General features: G+C 44.6%; 1 protein-coding gene across 1 annotated transcript; it reads left to right on the top strand.

Moving 5' to 3' along the window:
* The first annotated feature begins 1,080 nt into the window (after positions 1-1,080).
* On the top strand, positions 1,081-23,740 carry FAM155B (family with sequence similarity 155 member B). The gene is made up of 3 exons (XM_032228262.1): positions 1,081-2,531; positions 17,295-17,466; positions 18,420-23,740. The coding sequence occupies exons 1-3, from the start codon at positions 1,776-1,778 to the stop codon at positions 18,863-18,865; spliced, it is 1,374 nt and encodes a 457-aa protein (XP_032084153.1). The 5' UTR covers positions 1,081-1,775; the 3' UTR covers positions 18,866-23,740.
* Positions 23,741-24,081: the final 341 nt, after the last annotated feature.

The raw sequence follows: 24,081 nt of genomic DNA on the forward strand, positions 1-24,081 counted from the left end.
ACTAGAAGACCTTCAAGGTCCCTTCCAAATCCTTTAATCTGTAATTCTTTTAATTCTACTCTGGTTGCAGCTCCACCAAAGGTCATCCCAAAGAAAAACCTGTGATGTCTCCGCATTATGTATGCATCTGAAATATGGAGTAGATTTTTTTTGGTCTTCCATCCGTATTTATTTATTAGTTTGTCAAACATGTACAGGATAGCAGATATAAGTATGAACATGGACATGAACAAAGGACATGAATACAAGTAAATGGAGACAGAAGGACAGGGACGATAGGCACGCTGGTGCGCTTTAAGCACACATAAGGAGATTAACGATCGGTTTCCTCCAGGACTTTCAGGTTGAAGATGGAATGAAAATTGCCATTACAGCTGGGTTTAGGGACAACCACTTAAGCTCCCGGATCTCTTTCATTTGTCAAGGCTTTCTAGCCTTAGTTGAGCTCTTCCTGGAGAGGAACGACGGAGGGGGGATGCGGTCGGCCTACTGCTGACGGGAGAAGCGGTGGGAAGAGGGAGGAGGCAGCCAGAAGGCGCATCGCCTCGGGCGCTGTCTTAAGGTCTCCGCACAAATCATCTCTCGCAGCGGCGGGAAAACGTGGAGGAAGCCAATGAGACTTAGGAGGCGCCGCAACCCTCGTGGGCTGCTCTCCAGCCTCAGTCGCGGTCGCCCCTCCTATCTATCGCGGGACGTCCCCTCCGCGCCTCGCCACTCGCTCCGCGCCGCTAAACGCTCCCGAAGAAGCCGGGCGGCGCCCCGCGTTTCTCAGTCGCTGAGCCCAGGCGGCTTCCCGGCGGCGCTTCCCACGCTCCGGAGCTGTCCTTCAGCACCACGGCCCGCCAGGCCCCCATTCTGCCGGGGAGACCACGGGGCAGCCGCGCTCCTCTGCTGCTCGGGGACATGGGAAGGAGGAGGAGCAGCCGCGGTGGGGGAGCCGCCGGGCTCTGGGGCTCCCAGGGGCCCGGTCGGACGGAGGGAAGGCGACGCCCGCGCCGTCCCGCATGGCGCCCGCGGCTTCGGGGGCGCTGTGGCCAAGGCAGGGGCGCCGGGCGAAGGAAGTGTTCCCCGGGTGCGGAGCGGAGCGCGCATGCGCCCCCACCTCTGGCCGCCCCCCTCTTCCCGACCCGATCGATTTCTCAAGGTGTTCCCTGCCCGGCTGAAGATGGCGACTGAGTAAGGCGGGCGGCGGGCGCGGGAGGGGGAGATGGACGGGCCTGGCCGCCGCGCCCGGGCGCTCCGGAGTGGCCTGAAGCGCAAGAGGAAAGGCGAGTGAGGGCTGCCCGCTGCACAGGGAGGACGGGAGGGCCGAGGCAGGCGGGGGGAGGGACGGAAGATGGAGCGGGCCAAACGGTGAGCCCGGAGCGCCGGACCCAGCAGCCGGGACGCCCGGGAGGAGGAGGGGGGATGCCGGGGCGGCGCGGCGCGGCCTCCTCCCGCCAGGGCTGGCCATGCTGAGAGGCGCCGCGGCGGCGCAGCACCATGCGCGGCTCCTGGGCAGCCCTTAGCAGCCTCGCGTGGGGAGGCTGGGGGCGTCCGCGCGGGGCTCAGCGGCGGTGGAGGAGGCGCGGGCGGGGCCGGCGGGCTCTGGTCGCGGGCCGCAGGGGGAGCCGCCATGGGGCCGCCCCTCCCCTTCCCTCCGGGCCTGGGCGGCGGCAGAACCGGCGGTAGGTGACATTCTGCTCGCGGAGGGGGCGGCCGGAGGAGCGGCGGAGCCCCGGAGGGCCCCCGCCGCCGCCGCCCCCCGGCCCGTCTCCGCGCCGCCCCCAAAAAATATGACCAGCGGCGCTTGGATGCAGCCACGAGAACATGAGGCCGCCGCACTAGCCGCCCGCCTGGGCCAGCCGGAGAAGCCGTGCGCCGACTCGGAGCGGGCGCAGAGATGGCGCTTGTCGCTGGGCTCACTGCTCTTCTTCGCCGTCCTCCTTTCCGACCGCCTGTGGCTCTGCGGCGCCGCCGCCGGAACGCGGCTCCGAGCTGAGGCCAGGAGCTCGGGCATGGCGGCGCCCGGGGCAGCCCTGGTCGGAGGGCCGCTCAATCGGAGTGCCGAGGGCCCCGCCCCGCCGCCACCCCCGCACTGCTCCGCCGTCGCCGCCGCGGCGCGGCCGGATTTGAGCTCGGCCTGCTCCCAGCGGCGCCTCTTCCAGCAGGGCTCCCTGGCCGCCTTCGCCGCCGTGCCTCTCCGGCTGTCCGCGGCCGCCGCCGCCGCCGCCTCCTCTCCCCAGCTGGACTTCCTGGAGGGACACTTTCGGACCTTCCGCCTCCCCTTTTGTGACGCTTACACGGCCTGGGACCTGCTGCTCGGCATGGCCGGCCCGGAAAGCTTGGACTGCAGCTTGTCGAACCTGCTGATGGATTTCCTGTCGGCCGCTGCGGGAGCCCAGCGCGGGGAGGCCTGCAGCAGCTGCCTGGAGGCCTATCAAAGGCTGGACCAACACGCTCAGGAAAAATACGAGGAGTTCGAGCTTTTGCTGGAGAAATACCTGCAGGCCGAGGATTATTCTGTGCGCTCCTGCATCAGAGACTGCAAGGTAGGGAGGTGGATGAGTGGGGGGGGGGCGACCCAGAAACTCTTCCTTGGGTTTCTCCCTGGCTTTGGGTGCAAGAGGTGGTTGGCCTAATGGGGCTCTGCTTGCCACTGCCCTTCTCTTCAGCTGGGCCTCCCTCATCCACTGTTGTTGCTGATAAGCAAGATTTTGGCTCCACAGATGGGTTGAGATGGGAGGCATACTAGCCAAGAGAGCCAGGTCCTTGGCTTCTTGCAGGCTGCCTGCTTTAAACGCTCATTTCGCTTTTCTTGTAGCAGCCCTGGTCAGAATTTCTCGGGAAGGGCCTAGATTGCCCTCAAAATTCCTCAGGGACTTGCTGTACAGCAGGGCAGGTTAATGGTTGGGAATCTCATCTTCCTTGGTAGCAAAATAGCTTTGGGATTAAGTAGGCACTCTGAACTGACCCTCTCTCAGGACAACTCACCTCTGCTTTCCTATGTAAGACTCATTCTTTTGACCTAGGACCAAGGAGCTTTTCTGGAAGCTTCTGTCCCATAGGTTACTTTTATTAAGAAGGCAATGAATCTGCCTTGTTGACAATACTCTCTATTATTGCATTATATTTTAATCTCAACTTTTGACCAGTGTTGTTAGCTGCTTTGAGCTGTCTTGCTGAACAGAAAGATGGAACATTTAGTTATTATGTATTCCTGTAGATGTCCCAAAGGGTTCTCTTTAACTGTGTATCAGTTTATTATAGTTTCCAAACTTCACTTACATCAAAGCATTTTAGGAATTTTACTTTGGGTTGTTTGATCATAAGCACCTCCCACTTTCCAAAGTTCCTCAGGGTTGCCTTTAGGACAGGCATAATAACTGCACTCCAGGGCATCTAACACATCCCAAAGACTCTTCCAAAAGTTGCTCCTACTAATAATAGACACGAGTGTTGGCCAAATGGATGTGGGTGTGCTTGAGTCAACGCAACTTCAAGCCCAGTTCCATGGGTAGCATTTCCAGGTGTAACTCACATAGAACTCAGTGGAAGGTAGCCTGGGAGACCAGGGTTCTGGCTTAGGCACAAACTCCCCATCTCTGCAAATAAGATATCCTAATTAATAATGGAAGCCCAGAGAATTAATAGCTCTTGGAGGAACAGAGAGGAGTAAGAAGAATTGAAAATATGACCCAGAGCATTTCTGCATTATAAAGAAAATTTATCACCAAAGTGGCTGTATTTTTAAAAAATCTTTTAAGTGCCGCAACAAAGCCAAGAACAAATATAGCACCCTGTTTATTAGGTACTGTAAAATTAATCCTCATATGCTTAGTTGTGTGGAATTTTATTTACATACAATATAACTTTCAGTTTGCATACAATGTAAGTTTAAGTATTTTTCATCTAAGTTACTTCCTCTCTGAAAAGGTTTTTTAAGTTATGTTGCACATAACATTAAATGCACCATTTTTGGAAAGTGGAACGTGCGTTCAAAAAATAAGTGCAGGGGCCCTGATTTTTATATGGATATGGAAACATAAGGAGACCTGCTACTTCCCTTAACGAATTTGGAACTGGATGGTTAAATGTACCTCCTCTGTGTCCTCTAATCTCACCTCATTGTAACATCATATTAAAAGTACATGTTTATACCATGCATGTTAAATATAACATAAAGTTAGGCTTTTGATATTATGTGGAGGGGAAGAGATAACATTTCAGTTGATTCTACTGATATTTGCATATCAGCTTTGACTGTGGGGCCTTCATGGGGAGAAGAAGTGCCTCAGATTTTCTGATTTGTCACAATATGGCAGTGTTGGAAAATAAACCATAATAGGAATGGAGATGGTTTAGTTTTATTGATAATGCAAGATTTATACACTTGGATGAGAGGGGAATCATCCTGTCATCTTAACTTTTGGAGGAGGCTGATATATAGGTGTGTGGTTTGTTTACCTTGGAGATTGGTAATGATCCTGTACCCATGGGTCTCATGTGTCCAATGCTATGTCATTTTATTTTGCAGGTATTCTGTTAACTCAAAAAAAGTAAGGGCTGGCTTCCAACAATAGGTTCATGATCCCAAATTACTCTGGGATCATCACATTTCAGTTCTATGGATGTTCTCAGAAAAAAAAATCAATGATGAAAAGTGTCTTGAAGAAGACACAAAGAGATTGGAGCTGGCGTTAGAGAGGATTTAATTTAAAAGTGTAACTTTTTCCAGGCCATCTTCTTTTCCCCGCACTGATTTTTGGTGTGCTTATTTAAAAGCAGACTTCAGTTCAGGGGGAAAAAAACGTATTGCTGGTATTAGAGTATTGCATATTGTATTATGAGTGTATTATTAGCAACATATTCAAAAACTTTGAATGGCTTCTTTCAAAGTTTTCAGATATAGTGCATACGTGCATAGAACATAGAATAATAGAGTTGGAGGTCTTCTAGTCCAACCACCTGTTTAAGCGGGAGACCCTATATCGTTTCAGATAAATGATTATCCACTCCAGTCTCTTTTTGAAAGACTTCTATTCTGGAGCACCTACAACTTCTGGAGGCAGAAACCAACTTCTGGTTGGTTTTTCTCACTGTTGGGAAATTTCTCCTTAGTTCTAGGCTACTTCTCTCCTTGATTAGTTTCCTTCCATTGTTTTTTGTCTTGCCTTCTGGTGCTTTGGAAAATAGGTTGACACAGATCAGACAGCAGCTTGAGGAAATAGAAACCTAATACAATGGTAATATTGTGAATGAGTATTTCTTCCTCTGGAAAATGGGAAAATGTCTATTCTGAATAAATGCACTCTGACCAAAGAATGCTCCTAGTTCTTTCATTGTCAATGAGGCCTAATCTGTATGTGCTGGTATATCAGTTGTACCCACTCCTATACAGTAGTCCTCGACTTACGACCACAAAATTTCATCTGTGTGGTCCGTAGCTCAAGATGGAGATGGTGAACTAAATTCACAGAGTTGTGGGTGTTGCTGACATCTGGGGGAAAGGGTTTTGCATTTCCCTCTCTGGAATTGATTGGCTGCAACAACTGACCCAGTTTCCCTATTTGTGTGACATTCTGACTTCATGACCCAATTAAAACATGTTGCACAAAACACATCCACTAATTCTATTGATATTGATTCAATGAAATGTAGCTTTTATTATAACCCCACTGACTATCATCAATGACTTTTTGGAGTGTCACAGAGGAGGTGTGCCCTCTCCTCCCGTCAAAAACAGTTGCCAGATCTTTGATAAATATTTTTATAAGGGTGAGGGTCGTATCTAGGAATTGATGTTTTCTCATATTTGAGCTGAACTTGACCATATCGCTGGGGCAAACAGTAATATTGAAATGAAATGGGGCAGGAAATTTAAATGAAGTAGACCAAAGAACCCATCACAAAGCAAGAGAAGCAGGAAGAAGAATGGCTTCTTCCACAAAGCCAGCAGGGCATTCATTTGAAGCAGCTCTCTCTCTCCCAGCTCCATTACACCAGAAGCCTTTTCACAGAAAGGCCTCCTGGTCAGTGAGAGGAGAACTTCCTCGGTCTCCGAGGTCCTTCAGCTCTCAGGTCCCCATGCCAGAGTTCAAGAGCTTCCCTGCAGCCAACCAGGTTTCTCCCTCCACATTGACCCTCTCAGGAGCTGGAGAAGGCAGAAAAGGGATCTGGCTACGTACCAAAAAGGGAAACCAAATCAAAAACAAAACATTGAGCCTGCAGCTCAGCCCTCCTGAGGCGGGGAAGAGAAGGCCACTGGCCAGGGCTGAAATAAAAAATAAATGTTACTAAAAGGGCCAAAAGAAGACAAGTTCACATTCTCAGGCATTTCCAACTGACTGCATAATTTCAGCCTTGCCTGAGGTAATTCCTTCTCACCAAAACCTGACAGGCCTTTTCTTTTCTCCTATTGGCCCTCAGTGGGGCTGTGAGCGCCGACAACTGCCAGCTCACCTGGCCGGATTGCAAATAGGCCGAGTCCTGGTAGTGGGCCGCGACCCACAGATTGGGCACCCCTGCTCTACCTTGTATTGGTCTTTTAATTTTATGAGGCTTTCGGAAGATCACTTTGGTTTAACTGTTGTGAATACAGCAGTCCTTGACTTACAACAATTCATTTAGTGACCGTTCAAAATTACAAAGGCACTGAAAAAAGTGACGTGATTGTTTTTCATACTTGCGACCATTATTGCATCCTCATGGTCACGTGGTTTACATTTGGATGCTTGGCAACTGACCTACATTTATGACCGTTGCAGTGTCCTGGGATCATGTGATCCCCTTTTGCTACCTCCTAACAAGCAAAGTCAATGGGGAAGCCATTTTCACGTCAAACTGCATAACTAACTTAACAACTGCAGTGATTCACCTAACAAAAGTGGCAAGAAAAGTCATACAATGGGGCAAAACTCACTTAACAACTCTCATTTAGCAACATAAATTTTGGGCTCAATTGTCATAAGTCAAGGGCTACCTGTAGTTTTAGAAAGCAATTATTTGAAGAAATAATTCGATAATAATTTATTTTAAAATGTAAATAATTGCAAATGAAAGATTGTGGAAAAAGTCTAGAATCAAATATGCAGCCAAGGAACTAAAGAGGCAGGAAGAGCAGGAAACCCCAAAGTGGGGATTTGAGTTTCGTAAGAAACTCCCGTATCTGGTACTAAGGACCCCAGATGTTTTTTTACCTGTGCAACTACTAAGGAATAAAGACGCAGAACAAGTGTTCTGAATTCAGGTTCACAAACAGTATTAGAGATTATTAATGGGATTTATTATTGGCACACAGCACTAGAAAGCTACAGTTTATTCAAAGAAATGAATGTAACAAAAAATGTGAGGTGTTGTACTGCACATCAAACAAAATATATATCATTGTTTATTTTTAATATACTTTTATTAAAGTTTTTTTAAAAGGAAGATAAAAAACGAGTACAAGTTAATATAAAAATAAGAGAAAAGGAGATAGAAGAGAAAGCTAAAAGTGCAAGAAAGGAAAAAAGGTAAAAGAAAAAAGGAAAGAAAGAACAAATAGATACAAAGAAGCAGCTTCTGTTCTTCTTTACAGCAGTTATAAGTACAATTATCAATTTACCTCTTATTCTTACATAGCTCTCTTCTTTCTATCATTAATCCTGCCTAATCAGCAAAGCCATAAATTATAAGTTCATTTTTTCTGTTTCATAGAAAAACTCTATAAGGTGTTTCCAGTCAGCAATAAACATACATACAGTGGTACCTTGGTATTCGTCGCTAATAGGTTTTGGGAGGTGATATTAGTACCTAAAATGATGAGTACTAGGTGTCCTAGTTACTACCATAATAGATCACCATTTAAGTATGAACCAGCATTGTGCCTCAGCTGCCGAAATAGCTAATGCAACCCTAGGTTGCATCAACAGAGGGATAGTTTCAAAATCACATGAAGTGATAGAACCACTTTGTACTGCACTGGTGAGACCACACTTGGGATACTGCATCCAATTCTGCATCCAATTCACTAACATACAAAAAAGATGTTGAGACCCTACAAAGAGTGCAGAAGAAAGGAACAAAGATGACAAAGGGCCCAGAGCTAAACCATGTGACTAATGATTGAGGGAACTATGGTAGGTATGTCTAGTTTAACAAAGAGAAGGATTTGGGTGATATGATAACAATCTTCCAGTACTTAAGTGTCTGTCTTGGAGAAGAGGCTGTCAGCTTATTCTCCAAAGCACCTGAGGGCAGGACAAGAAGTAACAGATGAAAGATGGTTAAAGAGAGATACAGCCTAGAACTGAAATTTCCTGACAGTGAGAACAATTAATTGGGAGTTGTGGGTGCTCCATCACTTGAGGTTTTCAAGAAGAGACTGCACAGCCATTTATCTAAAATGGTACAGAGTCTCCTGCCAGGGGAAGGTGTTTGAACGAAGGTCTCCAAGATCCCTTCCTATTCTATATTCTATGTTGTCTTAAGAATGCTCGCAAGCCAGAGAGAGTGCTTCAATCTCTAACAGCCCCAGCACGGAAGTGAACAAGCTGTGTCTGGAGCAGAGAGGATGAATCTACAGGGGATTAAATGGGCTATGGGGGGGGGGGAGGATACCATAATCTGTACTACTGCATCCATGCATTTGGCAGGTGATGCACTAGTAATAATATTCAGTGAGATCATAGTTCAAAGTCTTTGAGGAAAAGGGAGAGACTGCAACAGGTTCCGTGGTTAAAGGCAGGGCACAAAGACCAGTGTGATAAGAAGAAACATAGACCTTGATATCTGCTTGAGCAGAAGGCAACCAACTGCCCCAAGTAGAAAGTGTGTGGTTTTTAATATGCAGATACCCAATTAAATGGGTCCTGCCAGTGTAGCAGTTTGCTTAGTGAAGTGAGGAGTTCTCCATTCTGGCTGCCAGGATCTTGAAGACAGAGTCTATTATTAGGGGAGGGAGTGCAAAGTTTTTGGGTCCCTGGTAGGAGTGAGAAAAGAACATTGGAAAAATATCCAGGTTGGAGTCAAAAAGACAGGCTGATTAGCCTGTCTGTTTCTTAAATTGGAAACTTAGGTGATACAAAAATTAAAATGTCAGCATTTTGCCTCCTATTTGGTGTGGTTTGAGCTTGAGAGGTCTATAAAGCAGTGTTTCTCAACCTTAGCAACTGAATTACCCACGAACTTCTATCATCAACTTCATAATGAATCCTGATGGCTCAGTGGTTACAATGAAGTACTGTAGGCTGCCGACAGCCAGTAGTTCGATCCTGACCAGTTTGAGGTTGATTCAGCCTTCCATCCTTCTGAGGTTGGTAAAATGAGCTAGGTTGTTGGGAGCAACATGCTAACAGTTGTAAACCACTCTGAGAGTGTGGTAGATAAATGTTCTACCCCTTTCCCCCAGTTATTTGACTAAATGAATATTATCTGAGGTCGTGAGAGTTTATGGCTTTATATGCATCAGCTATCCTAGTACACAGCAGCCTGGATACAAACAATTATACCAATTTTATGATCAGATTAGTAAACCCACCAAGTAGGCAACAGCAAACCACAGCATCCAACACTTGTGATGAGGTAAATAGTTATAGACACGAGGAATTTTAGTAGAATATGGAGGGAAGTAAGCAGTGGGTTGGGCAGAACTTTGATTTTGGATTTTACTGATTAATAGGTTTGTTGTTATAGAAATGGCCAGCTTATATTATTATGTAAAAGTGAAACGTTGAGGTTTGATGTTACTATCTTATTTTACTGCACCAAAGGGAGTCAATGCCTTTTCTTTTTGCTCCACACTTTTCCCTTCCCTTTTTCCTCCCCTATTTTCCTACTATTTTCTTTTGTATTTTTGTATTATATATTATAGACTAATAAAAAATATTTAGATCCAAAGGTTCTGTCTTGGGCCCATGGTCTCCAACTTCTTCATACATTATCTAGATGAGGGGATAGAGAATATCAGATTTACAGATGACACTAAGCTGGGAAGAGTTGCTAACACTTTGGAAGATAAACTCAGGATTCAGAAGGCTCTTGACAGAAATTTTTCATAGTACCTGACTGCAGGACAAGAAGCAATGGATAGAAGCTCACTAAAGAGAGATTTAACCCAGAACTGTGGAGAAATTTCTTGACAGTGAAAACAATTAATCAATGGAACAGCTTGCCTCCTGAAGTTATCACTGGAGGTTTCAAGAACAACCAGATTTCCAGGATGGTATAAGATCTCCTGCCTTGGGCATGGGGCTGGACTAGAAGACTTCCAAGGTCCCTTCCAGCCTACAATCCTATGGACAGAAATGAGATATGTCATGACTCTGCTTTTTCCTCCTCTTTCATCTATTCCTCAGATCATGGAAACTCTATGAAACAGAGTTAGCAAAGCGACCTATGAAGAAACAATTTTCATGCATGCATGTCATAAGCTGCTTTGCTTTATACTGTTGACATTTGAATTATTTTGCTTAAGATTGTCCTGCCCTGAGAAAATATCTGAAGCATTTATTAGCCATGAAGCTGACATGTGGAAAAAGGTGGCATTTGGCAAGTCGAGGTAAACAATTTAGACCTGGCTCCAAGCCTGCCTGTGATGGGACATGATCCTGTCTTCCACCTCAGGTTGCTTAGGGAAGGAGGCAAATAACAGTGAAAGGGTGCTCAGATTGATAATGTTCAGGATAGATACTAGATCCTTACTCTTATTGCTCAGTCACATTGGTTTGTTCCTCTCCTCTCCCTCCCCTCTCCCACATTCACTCCCCCAGAATCTGTGCTACTCTATTGTCTTTTTCCTCTGCATGTTCCTGTAATGCAAGAGATGGATTGCCCTCACATGTTTATAACCTACACATCTATTAGATAAAAAAGGAACAGAATTTGATGCTTAGGATTGCCCCATTCACCATTTTGAAGAGCTGAAACACTTTCTTTATCCTGCACTGATGAGACTTTTCACTGTAACTGTCAAACATTCTAATTGTGCTGACTTGCTAGGAAGGAAGCATGAATCATTTAGAGTCACAGATCCTGTAACTGCACTATAAATATGGTTTTGAGAGTTTGGACCATATGTCAGTATCCCACAGTGCCAAAGAAATTGGCTTATCAAAAATAAAAAGTCAAAAGTTTCCCCTGTCCAGTTGTGTCTGACTCTAGGGGTGATGTTCATCTCCATTTTTTTAGCCAAAGGAGCTAGTATTGTGTGAAGAAGCTACTGTGGTTATGTCGCTGGCATTACTATATGCCAATGTGCACAGAACACTGTTACCTTCCCATCGAAGTGGTACCCTATTTATCTACTTGCAGTTGCATGGTTTTTCACTGCTACATTTGCAGGAGCCAGGGCAAGTAACAGAAGCTCACCCCTTTGCATGGTGTTTGGGGTCTTTCAGCTTTCTAGCTTACAAGCTCAGCATCTTCAACTGCTGAGCCATTGCACCTCCCTAGTTTGCAGAAACTTACAGAACATTGGAAGACTTCCATTCCCAGCACGTTTGCCGGTGTTTTTTGTAACAAAACAATATTTCTGTAAAAAAAAGGGACAAGTCTTTTGGCCACAGACGACATATTGTTGTCCATAATCTGCAATGTCTGCAGCAGTGTTTCTCAACCTTGGCAATGTTAAGACATATGGACTTTGGATGGATGGATGGATGGGGAATTCTGGGAGTTAGCAATAGTAATAGCACTTAAGACCTCAAGAAGGATATGCTGCTCTGAAAATATTTCTGTCTGGCAATTTCCTGGATTTGGGCTAATTGCTGTGGTGTTTGATTTATTGTTTGGTTCAAATGATCTATCTGGGCCACCATGTAATACTGATGTTGGGCCACAGAAGCAAAGTTTTCATAACCTTTTCTGCGTATGGTGATGATGCAAAGGATTATCATTGTCTGGGTGTAGAAACTGGAACTGTGTTTTTTTCCTCTCTTGTGAAAAAGAGAGTAATGAGTTAATGAAATTGCTGTCAAACCGCTCAATAGATATTAGAACTGGAACCAACACAGGAAACAATTCAAGGACAAAAAATTCTGGTAAATAGGTTTATTTCAAGAAGCTGTCATGAAATGACTGTAAAATAATTCCAGTGACTGCTTATGTAACAATTCAAGCCCTAATTATATTGAAATCAAGGATAACTTTTTGTGGGTTTTTCTTTCTACTGTCATAGACACACGGTAGAGATCACCCAACAGCAGATTAAATAGAGGAAGTTTTTGCTAATCAGCTAAAATATGGAGGAAGCCTGCTATAGTAGTAATGAAGGACTTCTAATTGTCCTGATATGAATTGGGAGACAAATTTTGCATCAAGTGGGAGATCAGGTTCCTGACGAATGCACCAAGCCATTTTGGCATCCAAAAGGTAGAAGGGGGAACCAGAGGCTCAACTATACTGGACTTAATCCTTATCAATAGAGATGAAATGATAGGAGGTTGCAGGAACTTTGAGGGAGAGTGACCATGTCATATTGGAATTCAACATAATGTAGGCACAAGTAATTAAAGTCAAAAGAGCATCTCAAACTTTTAAGAGCTGACTTCAACATCTTAGAATTTAGGAAGATTCCAATGGCTGGAAACCTTGAAGGTGAAAGAAATCAAAATGCTTGAAAAAATGAGAGTATAAAAGGCCAGTCTAACACAATACCACAGAGAAAGAAAAATAAGAAACCCCGAACAAGACCAGCATTGTTGCATAAAGAACTCTCTCATAAACTGAGAGACAAAGATGACTAGTGTTAAAAAAAAGGGAAAGAGAGACACATAACTCAAACAGAATATTGGCAAAAACCCTGAATCTGCAAGGATGAAGTCAGGAAAGCACATGATACTAGTCCATTCGTGGACTAGAGAAAGGCTTGAGCAGTTGTTGCTAGTGCTTCCCATCCTAGGAATTGTTGTAACTGGTGTACTAGCCAAAGCTGGAACCATGGCCTCCTGTTGCTGCTGTAGCAGGAACTGTGGGTCTAAGTTCCCTCATACTGTGGGCTAGTTCCTCTGGGGGGAGCACAAATCTTGAAGAAATAGTGTTGGAATTATCCCAGAATAGACTGTTGTTGGATTATTTTGGAATTAGACATATGCACACTCTCATGTTACAGCCATTAACTTATTTCAACAATGTTTATGCCTTACAGCAGACTATCCAATTTTCCTATCAGCATTTGCAGAACTTAAAGTTTCTGTGTTAATTATCCCATTCTTACTAAACATTATACCCAGTTACAGAAATCCATCTATTTTTGTCATTTATCAGCAACCTTTCACCCCTCTTCTCCAGTCAATCAGAATTGATTTCATCCCTGATACATTAATTTTCTTATTTGCTTATTCATATGCCTCATTGCATCACACAGTCTGTCTAGCATTCATTACAAATCATTCAGGTTGTCAAGCAACAAGGGGTATCTTATTGTGCAAATTTATGTCCCAATCAATACCCTTTTAACTTCTTCACAAGCATTTATTATATAGTGATCAATAACTGCATTAAGCAATTCAGCTGCCATCACACGTTCTGCTCAGCGTTGAATCATTTACTAAGCATTTCATTTATTCTTATACATGCGTAACTTCCATCAGATAGTGCTGTTACTAAATTGAACAGCCAGAGAATATATGTTTTCTCATCTATTTACTTATAATAGTGGGTCTGCCTACAAGATGGACCCTGTTAAATAATTCTCCTACATTATTGATCCTCTTAATCACTCTTTAATACTCTCAAAACTGTCTTTAACTGTCTACCAATACATCACACCAGATCTCTTTTGCTTCTCTTTCAACTTTCATCCTGATAGCTGATCCTTCAAGTTCTTCAAAATTATATTCTTTTATTTTTCTAAACTTTATCTGTTTTTACATATTTTTTGTCCTTTTAAGTCTTCTTTTAGGCTTCACTTGTAGTATTAATATTAAGAACTTTTACAGGGACATTTTAAGGTTGTAATTTTATAACATCATGTTAGTAATTCTAACTTCTAGTTATTTCCTTATTACTTACAGGTTACAGTGAAATTATTGAAATTGGTGTAATTTTCCTTTTTTGTATTTTATGTTGGACTGTAACCAAAAGAAACTAATTTTTAATTTAATGTTGATTGTGGACATTTCCCTAATACAAAAGTTTTCTAGATAAAGAAATATAAGTTTATATATCATTTCCATATATGTATTCATTAACTAGTCAACATACATTAGCATACATGATTTAGTCATTTATATTTAAGATAAAGTGCATTTAACATACACACATATTTGAGTGACTTGAGTGTTTCTTGTCTACTACTCTACTCAATTGGCTCCAATTACACATCCTTTACAATTCATACAACAGAGTTCTTAGAGTACAGGTAGTCCTTGACTTATAATAGTTCATTTAGCGACCATTCAAAGTTACAATGGCACTAAATAAAGTGACATGACCATTTTTCACACTTACAACCTTTGTAGCATCCCCATGATCATGTGATCAAAATTCAGATAGTTGGCAACTGACTCATACTTATGACTGTGGCTGTGTCTCAAGGTCACATGATCATCTTTTGCAATCTTCTGACAAGCAAAATCAATGGGGAAGACACATTCACTTAACAATCATGGTCCTAACTTATCAACTGCAGTGATTCAGTCAACAAATGTGGCAGGAAAGGTAATAAAATCGGGCAAAACTCACTTAACGAATGTCTCCCTTAGCAACATAAAAATTTGGGCTCAATTGTCGTCGTATGTCAAGGACTACCTGTATAGGTTATGAGGAAAGATAAAAAAAGAGAAGGAAAAAAAGGACGCTTTTGTTTTTGTAAATCACAAAAGTTCGTGGTCAGCCATATTGTTTGCTCCTAAAGAAAAAACTTTTTGTCTTTTCTGGGATTCATTGAAACCGTAACTGAACTACAAATCAGGTTCCTGAGCAATTAGCAAAATAGCTCTACAACCCTTTGGGCCTTTTCCCCACTAGAAATTTTACATTTATGATCTAATATTTTTTGCAGACTAATAAAGATTCATCTTCCTATGGAATCAGTTCCATTGCTCTCCTTCTTTTTCTTTTTATGTTTATTGTGGTGCTCAGCAATCCCCCCAAACACTGGTGTAACATTTGCAAATCCAACAACAGGAGGATTTGGTATATTTTGTATCGGGATCCTTGGTGCTCTCTGAGCTTTCTTTTTTTTCTTGCAGACACTTCATTTTTGTGTGGTGGAGCAGTGTAGACAATCCTGAAAAGCAGTTGGTATTTTAGAAGGAGTTTCCAATCTTCAGCCAGGGATTGGTGTCTGTGTGGAGGGGTGGGTGGAATAATGTGAATGCCGCCACGCTTTCCTGGATGCTTTTTTAGATTGACTCCTGGCTAAAAGGGGAGGAGGGGTCTAAACCAGCGGTCCCTAATTTTTCCAGCAACAGTGTGGGGGCTGGGGGGGGCATGGGGGCTGGGGGCAGGGATGCAATGTGTTTTCCTTGAGTCCCTGAGCTAGTCCATTAGTATTTTCATATAATTTGCTTTCTCCTGAAAGATGCCTCTATCTGGGTCAGGAGACCAGTAGGTGGTATGTACTAACTACACAATTGCAATGTGGGACAATATAAGAAGTAATGATGGATTTCTTGACAGCTGAAAAAAAATATCCAATTTCTGGTTTTAACCTGGACTAGGGCTGCAGAAACAGGAAGGCTCCAATTGATGATCAAGGCAGGAGGTTAACATCATTTAACCTCCATAGATTGCTTGTTCTGTGGACTTGGTAAAACTTGTATAGCTGACCCACATAGAAAAAAACAGGGGCCTCAGCTACACAGATCACGGAGTAACCTGCCTGGCAGCACATTTCTTTCCACATAGGTCATTTCATAGAGCTCCTGGTCTACGGTTGTTTCCAGGAGCCTGGAGTCAGACCAATCCAAATAGCCGCGGAGGAAAGTCATTGGGTTGCCTCAAGAGCCGAAAGCCGAAACCTAGAGGTGAGGAAGACCTCTGTAGCTATGGACTGGAGGCAAGAGACAGGACCCCTCACTCAGAATTAAAGGGTCATCCTGGGGTGAAGGGACTGAGCTAGTAGGAAAGAGAGCCAGGTTTGGTTCCCCTCCTGCCCTCACCTCAGCCCTGGAAGCTCCCTGGGAGACTTTGAGTCAGTTCTCTTCTCTCCGAGCCCAACTTAACTCAGGGTGGGGTGGTATTTGTTGTGTGCCGTCTTGAGCTTCTCAGCCAAAGACAGGGTAGAGCAAGTGCATCTTTCCCCTGAAATTAGAGAGGAATGTAGTTTTTCTGAAGAGAAAGTCACACCTGGTGCTTTCCAAGTGGCCTGGCTCTCTTGCTGCGATGGGACTAGGAAGGGACTAAGGGGCCAGTTCTCTCACAACAGATTCTTTGAAATAAGAGGATGACAATAAGCCAAAGTCAGGATTTTTGTTTTTGCTTTGTGTTGTACATTAAGTCTCCTGGCTTTGAAACTCATTTATGTAACGTTTGCCTTTTGCATTTGAACTTTCTATAAGTCTAGCCTTGCTTCTCATTTCTCTTCCGTAACCGCTTGGAGGAATGGCCAGTAAGTGAGCAGCTTCATGTGCTCACCTGGCAAACTTAAGCAGTGCTGATGATCTTTCTGTCCGTAATTTCCCTTAACGTAAACCCCAGTGTCCCCAAATTACTCAGCCTGACCTAGCTGGGCTTGGAAAGAATGGCTTCCTACACAGGATTCATGAGTTTCTTCTTTTAGAAATGGAGGGTTTTCTTTGAAGGTATCTTATTTTCCAACAATCTATCTTATCTTGCTAACAGTTGAGCAATGTTGTGCAAGGCAACGTACAATTAAGGTTGTCCGTGACTACAGGTAGTCCTCGACTTACAACCATAATTGAGCCCAACATTTATGTTGCTAAGCAAGATAGTTGTTAAGTGAGTTTTGTCCTACTTTTCTTGCCACAGTTGTGAAGTGAATGATGGCGTTCATTGAGCTGCCGGTACCAATATCCTTGTTAAGTGACTCTGGCTTCTCCATGGACTTTCCTCCTCAGAAGGTTGCAAAAGCAGATCACGTGATCTGGGACATGGCAACCATCAGAAATTTGAGTCAGTTGCCAAGGGTCTAAATTTTGATCACGTGACCCTGGGAATGCTGCAATGGTCGTAAGTGTGAAAAACGGTCATAAGTCATTTTTTCAGTGCCATCGTAACTTTGAACGGTCACTAATTGAGCTGTTGTAAGTTGAGGACTATCCATGTATCCCAGCAGACACCATTCAGATTCTAGGGGCGGGTGTGTGTGTGTGGGGGGGGTGTTTTTGCTACTGTGTGACTGCCTCTGGACTCTTGTTCCTCCCCTGTAGGCTGTCTACAAGGCTTGGCTGTGCTCTGAGTATTTTGATGTGACCCAACTACAGTGCCAGCACCGGATTCCATGCAAGCAATACTGCCTGGAGGTGGAGACCAGGTGCCCCTTTGTGTTGCCCGACAACGATGAGTTGGTCTATGGAGGGCTGCCTGGCTTCCTCTGCACGGGTAAGACTCGTAGGGGGACCTGGAAGCGTCCCAGGGGCGAGCACCTTCCCTTTGCCTCGCCGGGTTAGGGCGAATGGGGGTAGCCTGGAGCACACAGAGAGCCCCGTCCACAGGCATTGATCTGCTTCAGGTATGAAGCTAATCCTGCCAGGAAGGGGAGGCCGGTGGCAGCTCTGCCCTCCTTATCAATAGAGGGACTTGTGTTGGGTGTCCCGGAGAGGGAACACAGCCCATCCCCAGAAGCAGCGAGCTGATTTTATCCAGTCCCAAGTGGGGGGCTGAAATGTCAATTACAGGTAGTTCTTGACTTACAACAGTTCATTTAGTGACCGTTTGAAGTTACAACGGCACTGAAAAAAGTGACTTGCGACCATTTTTCACACTTACTACCGTTGCAGGATCTCCAATGGTCATGTGATCAAAATTCAGACACTTGGAAATTGACTCATAGTTATGACAGTTACAGTGTCCTGGGCTGATGCGATCCCCTTTTGTGACTTTCTGACCAGCAAAAGTCAATGGTGAAGCCAGATTCACTTAACAACCATTTTACTAACTTAACGACTGCAGTGATTCACTTAACAATTGTGTCAAGAAAGATTGTCAAGTAAGGCAAAACTCACTTAACCAGTGTTTCACTTAACAACAGAAATTTTGGGCCCAATTGTAAGTCAAAGACTACCTGTATGAGCCATGGTGGTGCAGTGGTTAGAGTGCAGTACTGCAGGCTACTTCTGCTAACTGCCGGCTGCCAGCAGTTTGGCAGATCAGGTTCAAGGTTGACTCAGCCTTCCCTCCTTCCGAGGTGGGTAAAATAAGGAGCCAGATTGTTGAGGGCAAGAGGCTGACTCTGTAAACTGCTTAGAGAGGGCTAGAAAGCACTATGAAGCAATATATAAATCTTAAGTGCTGTTGCTATTCCCCAGACAATGATTGTGCCATTGTGTTTCCAGGGTTGTTGGAGAACCAGCTGCCTGACCAAGAAGCGAAATGCTGTGACGTCCAGTGGGACTCCTGTGATCCCCAACCGGAGCGCAGCTACAACACCTCCACCAAATCCACCGAGTCGGAGTCATTCCACAGCCCCCGCCATGAAGCCCCCCATCACCAGCAAGAGCAGCAGCAGCAGCAGCAGCAGCAGAGGAAGAAGAAGGAGCAGCAGCAGCAGCAGGAAGAGAAGCAGCACTATCACCTGTATTACCATCACCACCAGTACCCTCCCCCGTCTCTGCTGCCGGTCTCTGCAGGGTCCCGCCTCAGCCACAGCAAAATCCGGCTCTGTGTCCTAGTCCTTATGCTCCTGCACACCATGGTCTCCTTCTCCGGGGTGCACAACAGTGACGCCTTGAGCCTGGAGGTCCTTCCCGCCGTGGAGGAGAGCATCGCCAGAGACGAGTGACTGAGCGCGAGGGCAGCTCCTCAGGCAAAAAGAAAGGGCGGGAAAGGCGCCTGTGGGGAAGGGGAGGGGGCATTCCTTATACCTCTCTTGGGGGCACCGGTTGGGTGACATGCCATGCACAGGCCCACCCCCATGTGGAAACCCCCCACTAAGAGCAACTCCCCCCTCACAGGGCCGCCCTGGGATGCCCAGGGGGCCTGTGTGGAAACACGGCTTCTAGGAGGGCTCCATGAGCTCCTGGCATGAAGCTGCAGAAGCCAGGCAAGGAAGGGGCAGAAGGGAAGGGGGGAGCAGGTGGCCTCCTGCAAAGGCCAGTGCCAGGCCCCGGGGAGTGACCCCTGCTGCTTCTGCCTCCACGTATCCTGGGTAAAGTTCCTTGCTGGGATGTTTCCCCTCTGGAGGGAGTAACTGGCCTGTGGCAGTGACAGAATTGCCTGCCCAAGATCCAAGTCCTGCGCGAGGCCCATCCCAGGCAACCCAGGGGTTGATGACAGGGTTCCTCCCTCCCCTGTTTCTTAGACCTCTCTGGCCCTCCCCCCCCCCCCCCCGACCAAGAGCTGCAAGAAGTGCTGAAGGGACCTTCCCAGGCTTCCTGTTGAGCCAGGGCCCAGGAGGAGGCAGCAGTAGCAGCAGCAGCATCTAGTGGAGTCTGGAGTTCCACGTTCCCAGAAGGGCTGAATTCCTTCACTGTCTGCCTCTCATCTCTGTCAGATGTCCTCAAACACATGAAACACTGTATTTGCCTGAAAGAAAGGCGAGGCTTTTCTCCAAAGGGATTACTTTCAAAATTGGAGGGTCGTCTTAGATTCGTTGAAAATGTGCCAATAGAAGCCATTTCTTTTCTGTTCTTTTTCATTGAGTTAGTTTTGCAGGAAAAGGGGGCTTATCTGCCATGCGGGCTCAGGAATTCTGGGAGCTGAAGCCCACCAGTCATAAAAGGGCCATGGTTCCCCACCCGTACTCTAAGAGGTAGACATGCTGTCTTTCGCACAATGGTAGGAAGTTAGAAATGCCTGCTGTCTCCCCGTTTCTAGCACCCACCCAAGAAGATTATAGTTGACCTGAGATGATAACAAATTCTACAAATGTCCAAGCAAACACCTCTAAATAGGCCCACAATCTATTTCCTCTAAGAAATACGAGCCCAGTACTCTTTGGGGGAGGCAATTGATAGGCTTGTCTTGGCTCTTCATATAATCTTATTAACTGACTCAAGCCAAGTCCCTGCAACCAGTTCCTGATTCTTTACAGAAATTGAAGGCATGTCCTTATTTTTGGCTCAATTAATCCTCTACTAAACACTACTGGGTTTGGGTCCACATTCATTCCTCAATTTGAATTTGCCCATGCTCTCTCTGCCCGCATGGGCCCATGGGAAAAATGGTTCTATGCAGACCCAATGCAGGCAGGCTGTTTCTGATACCCAAACATTCTCTATCTGAAAGTTAAATTTTCATTCAAGGAAAAAGGGAGATGCTTAAGAGATTCTTGACATGGAAGTATCTCTCTGTCTCTTTCTGGCTTTTTAATCTTATATTAAAAAAAAAACATTTTTGTCTCAAACCTCCCATGAAGGCCCTCACTCTCAGAAATGTGGAAAGTATCAAAAAGACTATTCTCCATCAGCAGCTGGTGTGTTACATATCACCACTGAGGACAAAGAATTAGTGACAACAATGAGGGGTATAAAGACGAGTGAGAAAAGTGAGCAGCACTGAATATGTGATTTGTACCAATAGAAGAGAATATTTGCAGCTAAGGATTGGGCTGCGGGGTCCTTGGTGCTCTCTGAGCTTGGTGGCTTTCTTGCAGACATTTCATTACCCAACTAGGTAACATTATCAGTGTACTGATATCAGTGCATGAATTGTCTGCAAGAAAGCAACCAGATTTGGAGAGCACCAAGGATCCCATAGGATCTAGGTGGCTTGCTTGGATCTAAAATAGACTCATTTAGAGCACACTTAGGTCATAAAAAAATTAACCCTTGTTTTTGGCTTCTCTGTAATGTCCCACAAACCTTGAAGTGGAATTATTTTAAAATTTCCAGAAATCACATTCATTGTGGATTTTTGTGCTCTCTGGTTATAGGTTGGGCCACATTCCTTCCTCCTTAAAGAAAAACTACTTGGAATTGAATGATCATAGCAAATCACAGGAAGACTATATTGTTATCTATTAATCCAATTTATTATCAAAGTCAACCAACACATTGGGTTATTCTGAGGTCTGAGCTTTAGAACCTTCTGGGAGATACTCATCCATCTCAAATTTATGATCAAAGTCCTGAATGCCCAAAGAGAGTCATCCTCTTAACCCCACTGTATACTATGTAACATGAAAACAGGAGTGCATCTTGATCCAATCCACACAGTGCATCTGCCTCAAGTAGAAGCTCCCCACTCGCGCTCTCTTTCAGATTAAATTTGCCTCTTGAGGGAAAGGAAGAAGAGGGTGATGATAAGAAAGGGATGAGACTGATCACTCCAAACCAACCTATGCTTTCCAGAGGATCTCCAGGTAAGGCTCCTCCCAAGCCTGTAATGAGGTGCCAGGGATTGAAGTGCCTGCACCTTGTCCTTGCAAAGGTGTCCCCCTCTCCACATGCTTTGGTCCTTCTTGGTGACATAATTTCTATAAGAATTGGCTATCACTTACAATATGGAGTTTAGTTCATGATAATACATGATTTATTTTTGAAACCATATGTTGCATCATGGTGGCAGAGCACAGTGAGATCAAAAGAAGGCATAGTTTAAAGTCCTATTTAAAACATACGGAAAACAAAATTCTGATACTGAAGCAACGCCTGGTTTCATCTTTGCAATGACAGAGTCAGCCTCTTGCCCCCAACAATCTGGGTCCTCAGTTTAATGACCACAGAAGGATGGAAGGCTGAGTCAACCTTGAGTGAGTGAGACTCCAGCTGCTGAACAGGCTGGCAGTCAGCAGTCAGCAGAAGTAGCCTGCAATACTGCATTCTAACCACTGTGTCACCACGGCAATACAGGTTCATATAATGTTAATATAAAAGCAGATTCATCTAGTATCTCTGCAAAGTGCATCATTCCATATTGTTTCTTTTACTATTTGACCCAGTGACCCAAATGCTTCTCTGGCCAGTTTTTGACTTTGAATGTAAGTTCTTATTGTTTTCCTTTAGTTTGTTTTTTTTGCCACGTGCTCTTCAATTTTTACTATTTTATATGCATCCCTTATTATCACTTACTTTTTCTGTCAAAGTCTGGGCCCCTTTTTGTTCTCCTTGAAGTGAATTTTCCAATTCCCAAGGAAATTTCTGAACTTTTACAGCTATGTGGATGCTACTAAAACAGCATAGAAGCCTTTTTCTGGACCTGGTTGATCCTTCTCCTCTAAACAAAATACATTCTACTCCAGTTACTGTAGTTTGAAAAAAGACTCTGGGCATAAAGAAGGGATTCAGCTCAAAAGCATTAAAGCAGTCAGCACATGGTCAGGAAGCATGAAACACAATGGCCTGGCCTTCCCGCACCCCTCCAGCCACAGGGACAGATCACCCCAACGAAGTGTGATTGACCAAGACTGAGCATGAATCAGGAATTACCAGTACAAAAATATGCTGTCATCTTGGATTTGAAATAAAGGAACCACCGATTTTTTTTTGCTGGATGAGTTGCAATTACTTCTGTGGCAGCACCAAATATAGTAGTAGGGACTAGGGGTGGAGCGGGGGAGACCAGGCCCCTGCAGAGAAAGGCAGAGAGGGCAACTAGGGAATCTGAAGAGTTTGCAGGTGTGCAGGGCAGACTTTGCAGCAGGAGGAATGTGCAGCATGTTGAAAGTTTTGAGCTCAGATTTTTGCAATTGCTGGCTGCAGTTTAATGGGAGACAATCTACCCTACACATACGTTCTGTATGAGAAAAGAAAGGTTTTGATTCTACACAATTTACACATCATTTTCTGTACAGACTCCCCCCCCCCCATAGACTTTTACCTGGAGAAAGTTTGTACAGAAATGACCCTTGTCAGGGATGAACAGCCTGGTGGATGCAACTGGATTTTTAAAATCATATCTTAGGTGAAATGATTGTGGGGAGACGGGCTCAGTCACAAAATAGCTGCACCTGGGATGGGACCAAATATAAAACACCGATTTATCAGCAGGTTACTGTTTCCCCCTCCTGGTGGGTGCCAAGCAAAGTGTCTCCTGACATGGATTTGCAAACAGCATTTTGGAGAAATCCAGGCAGAAGTTTTTAAAAGAACAAATAGAGGAACAAGAGAGGTTGAATGAGGGAATGAATTTGATATTTGTTTGTGACTCCTGCTTGTTGGGCGCCAGACTCACAAATAGTGCAAGAGGGTCAAATGAAGCACAAGCCTTGGGAAGAGAATGTTCTGGCTCTCACAGATCCTGTTAAATTCTAGGAATTGAATTCCACACACCTTCAAGTTGTCAATGTTGAGAAACACGGTTGTAGGCAATTTCTAAGGTGTTCCATGGAAATAACATCTGGTGATAGGTGCTCCCTCAGAAATAATGACCCTACAGGATTTTGATTGAGGGCATCTGAGAATCAGACTTGCAGGTTTGATAACAAGTCCATAGAACAGATCCAAATGTGTTTATTTAAAAAGCTTCTATGCCACATATTAAAATTTAAGTGGCATAGAAGCATTGGATACTTATTGTTCTTTAAAACTTTCAGAGTATCCATTAAACATGAAAAAGCTTATGAATGTCACAAGATATGATATTTCAACTCTGAATTCCAAAGTTCCCAAGAAATAGTTAGGTTTTAGATTCTTCCTAAATACTTTCCAAATGGCTAGCCAGACCAAATTGAGGCATCAGAAGATGTTTTAATTGAATAGATTGCCATTCTGCATTTTAGAACACCCAAATTATTCATAGAACATAGAATCATAGGATTTGAAGGGATCTTGGGGGACATCCAGTCCAAACCTCTGCTTGAGCAGGATTTTTTTTTTTAAGCTCCAGTGATGGAGCACCCACAACTTCCGGAGGTAAGCATTCTACTCATTAATTGTGCTTTCTCCTTAATTCTAGGTTGGATGTTCCTTAATGATCTCTCACCTGTTACTTCTTGTCCTGCCTCAGGTGCTTCGGAGAATAGGTTGACCCCCTCTTCTTTGTTACAGTCCCTCAGTTATTCAGATAAGCTCACTTATTTTCTTCCTGGTTCTTGTGAGGCATATCCTGTCCTCTGCC

This window comes from Thamnophis elegans, chromosome 12 (genome assembly GCF_009769535.1).
Source record: "Thamnophis elegans isolate rThaEle1 chromosome 12, rThaEle1.pri, whole genome shotgun sequence".
NCBI classification, from domain to species: Eukaryota; Metazoa; Chordata; class Lepidosauria; order Squamata; family Colubridae; genus Thamnophis; species Thamnophis elegans.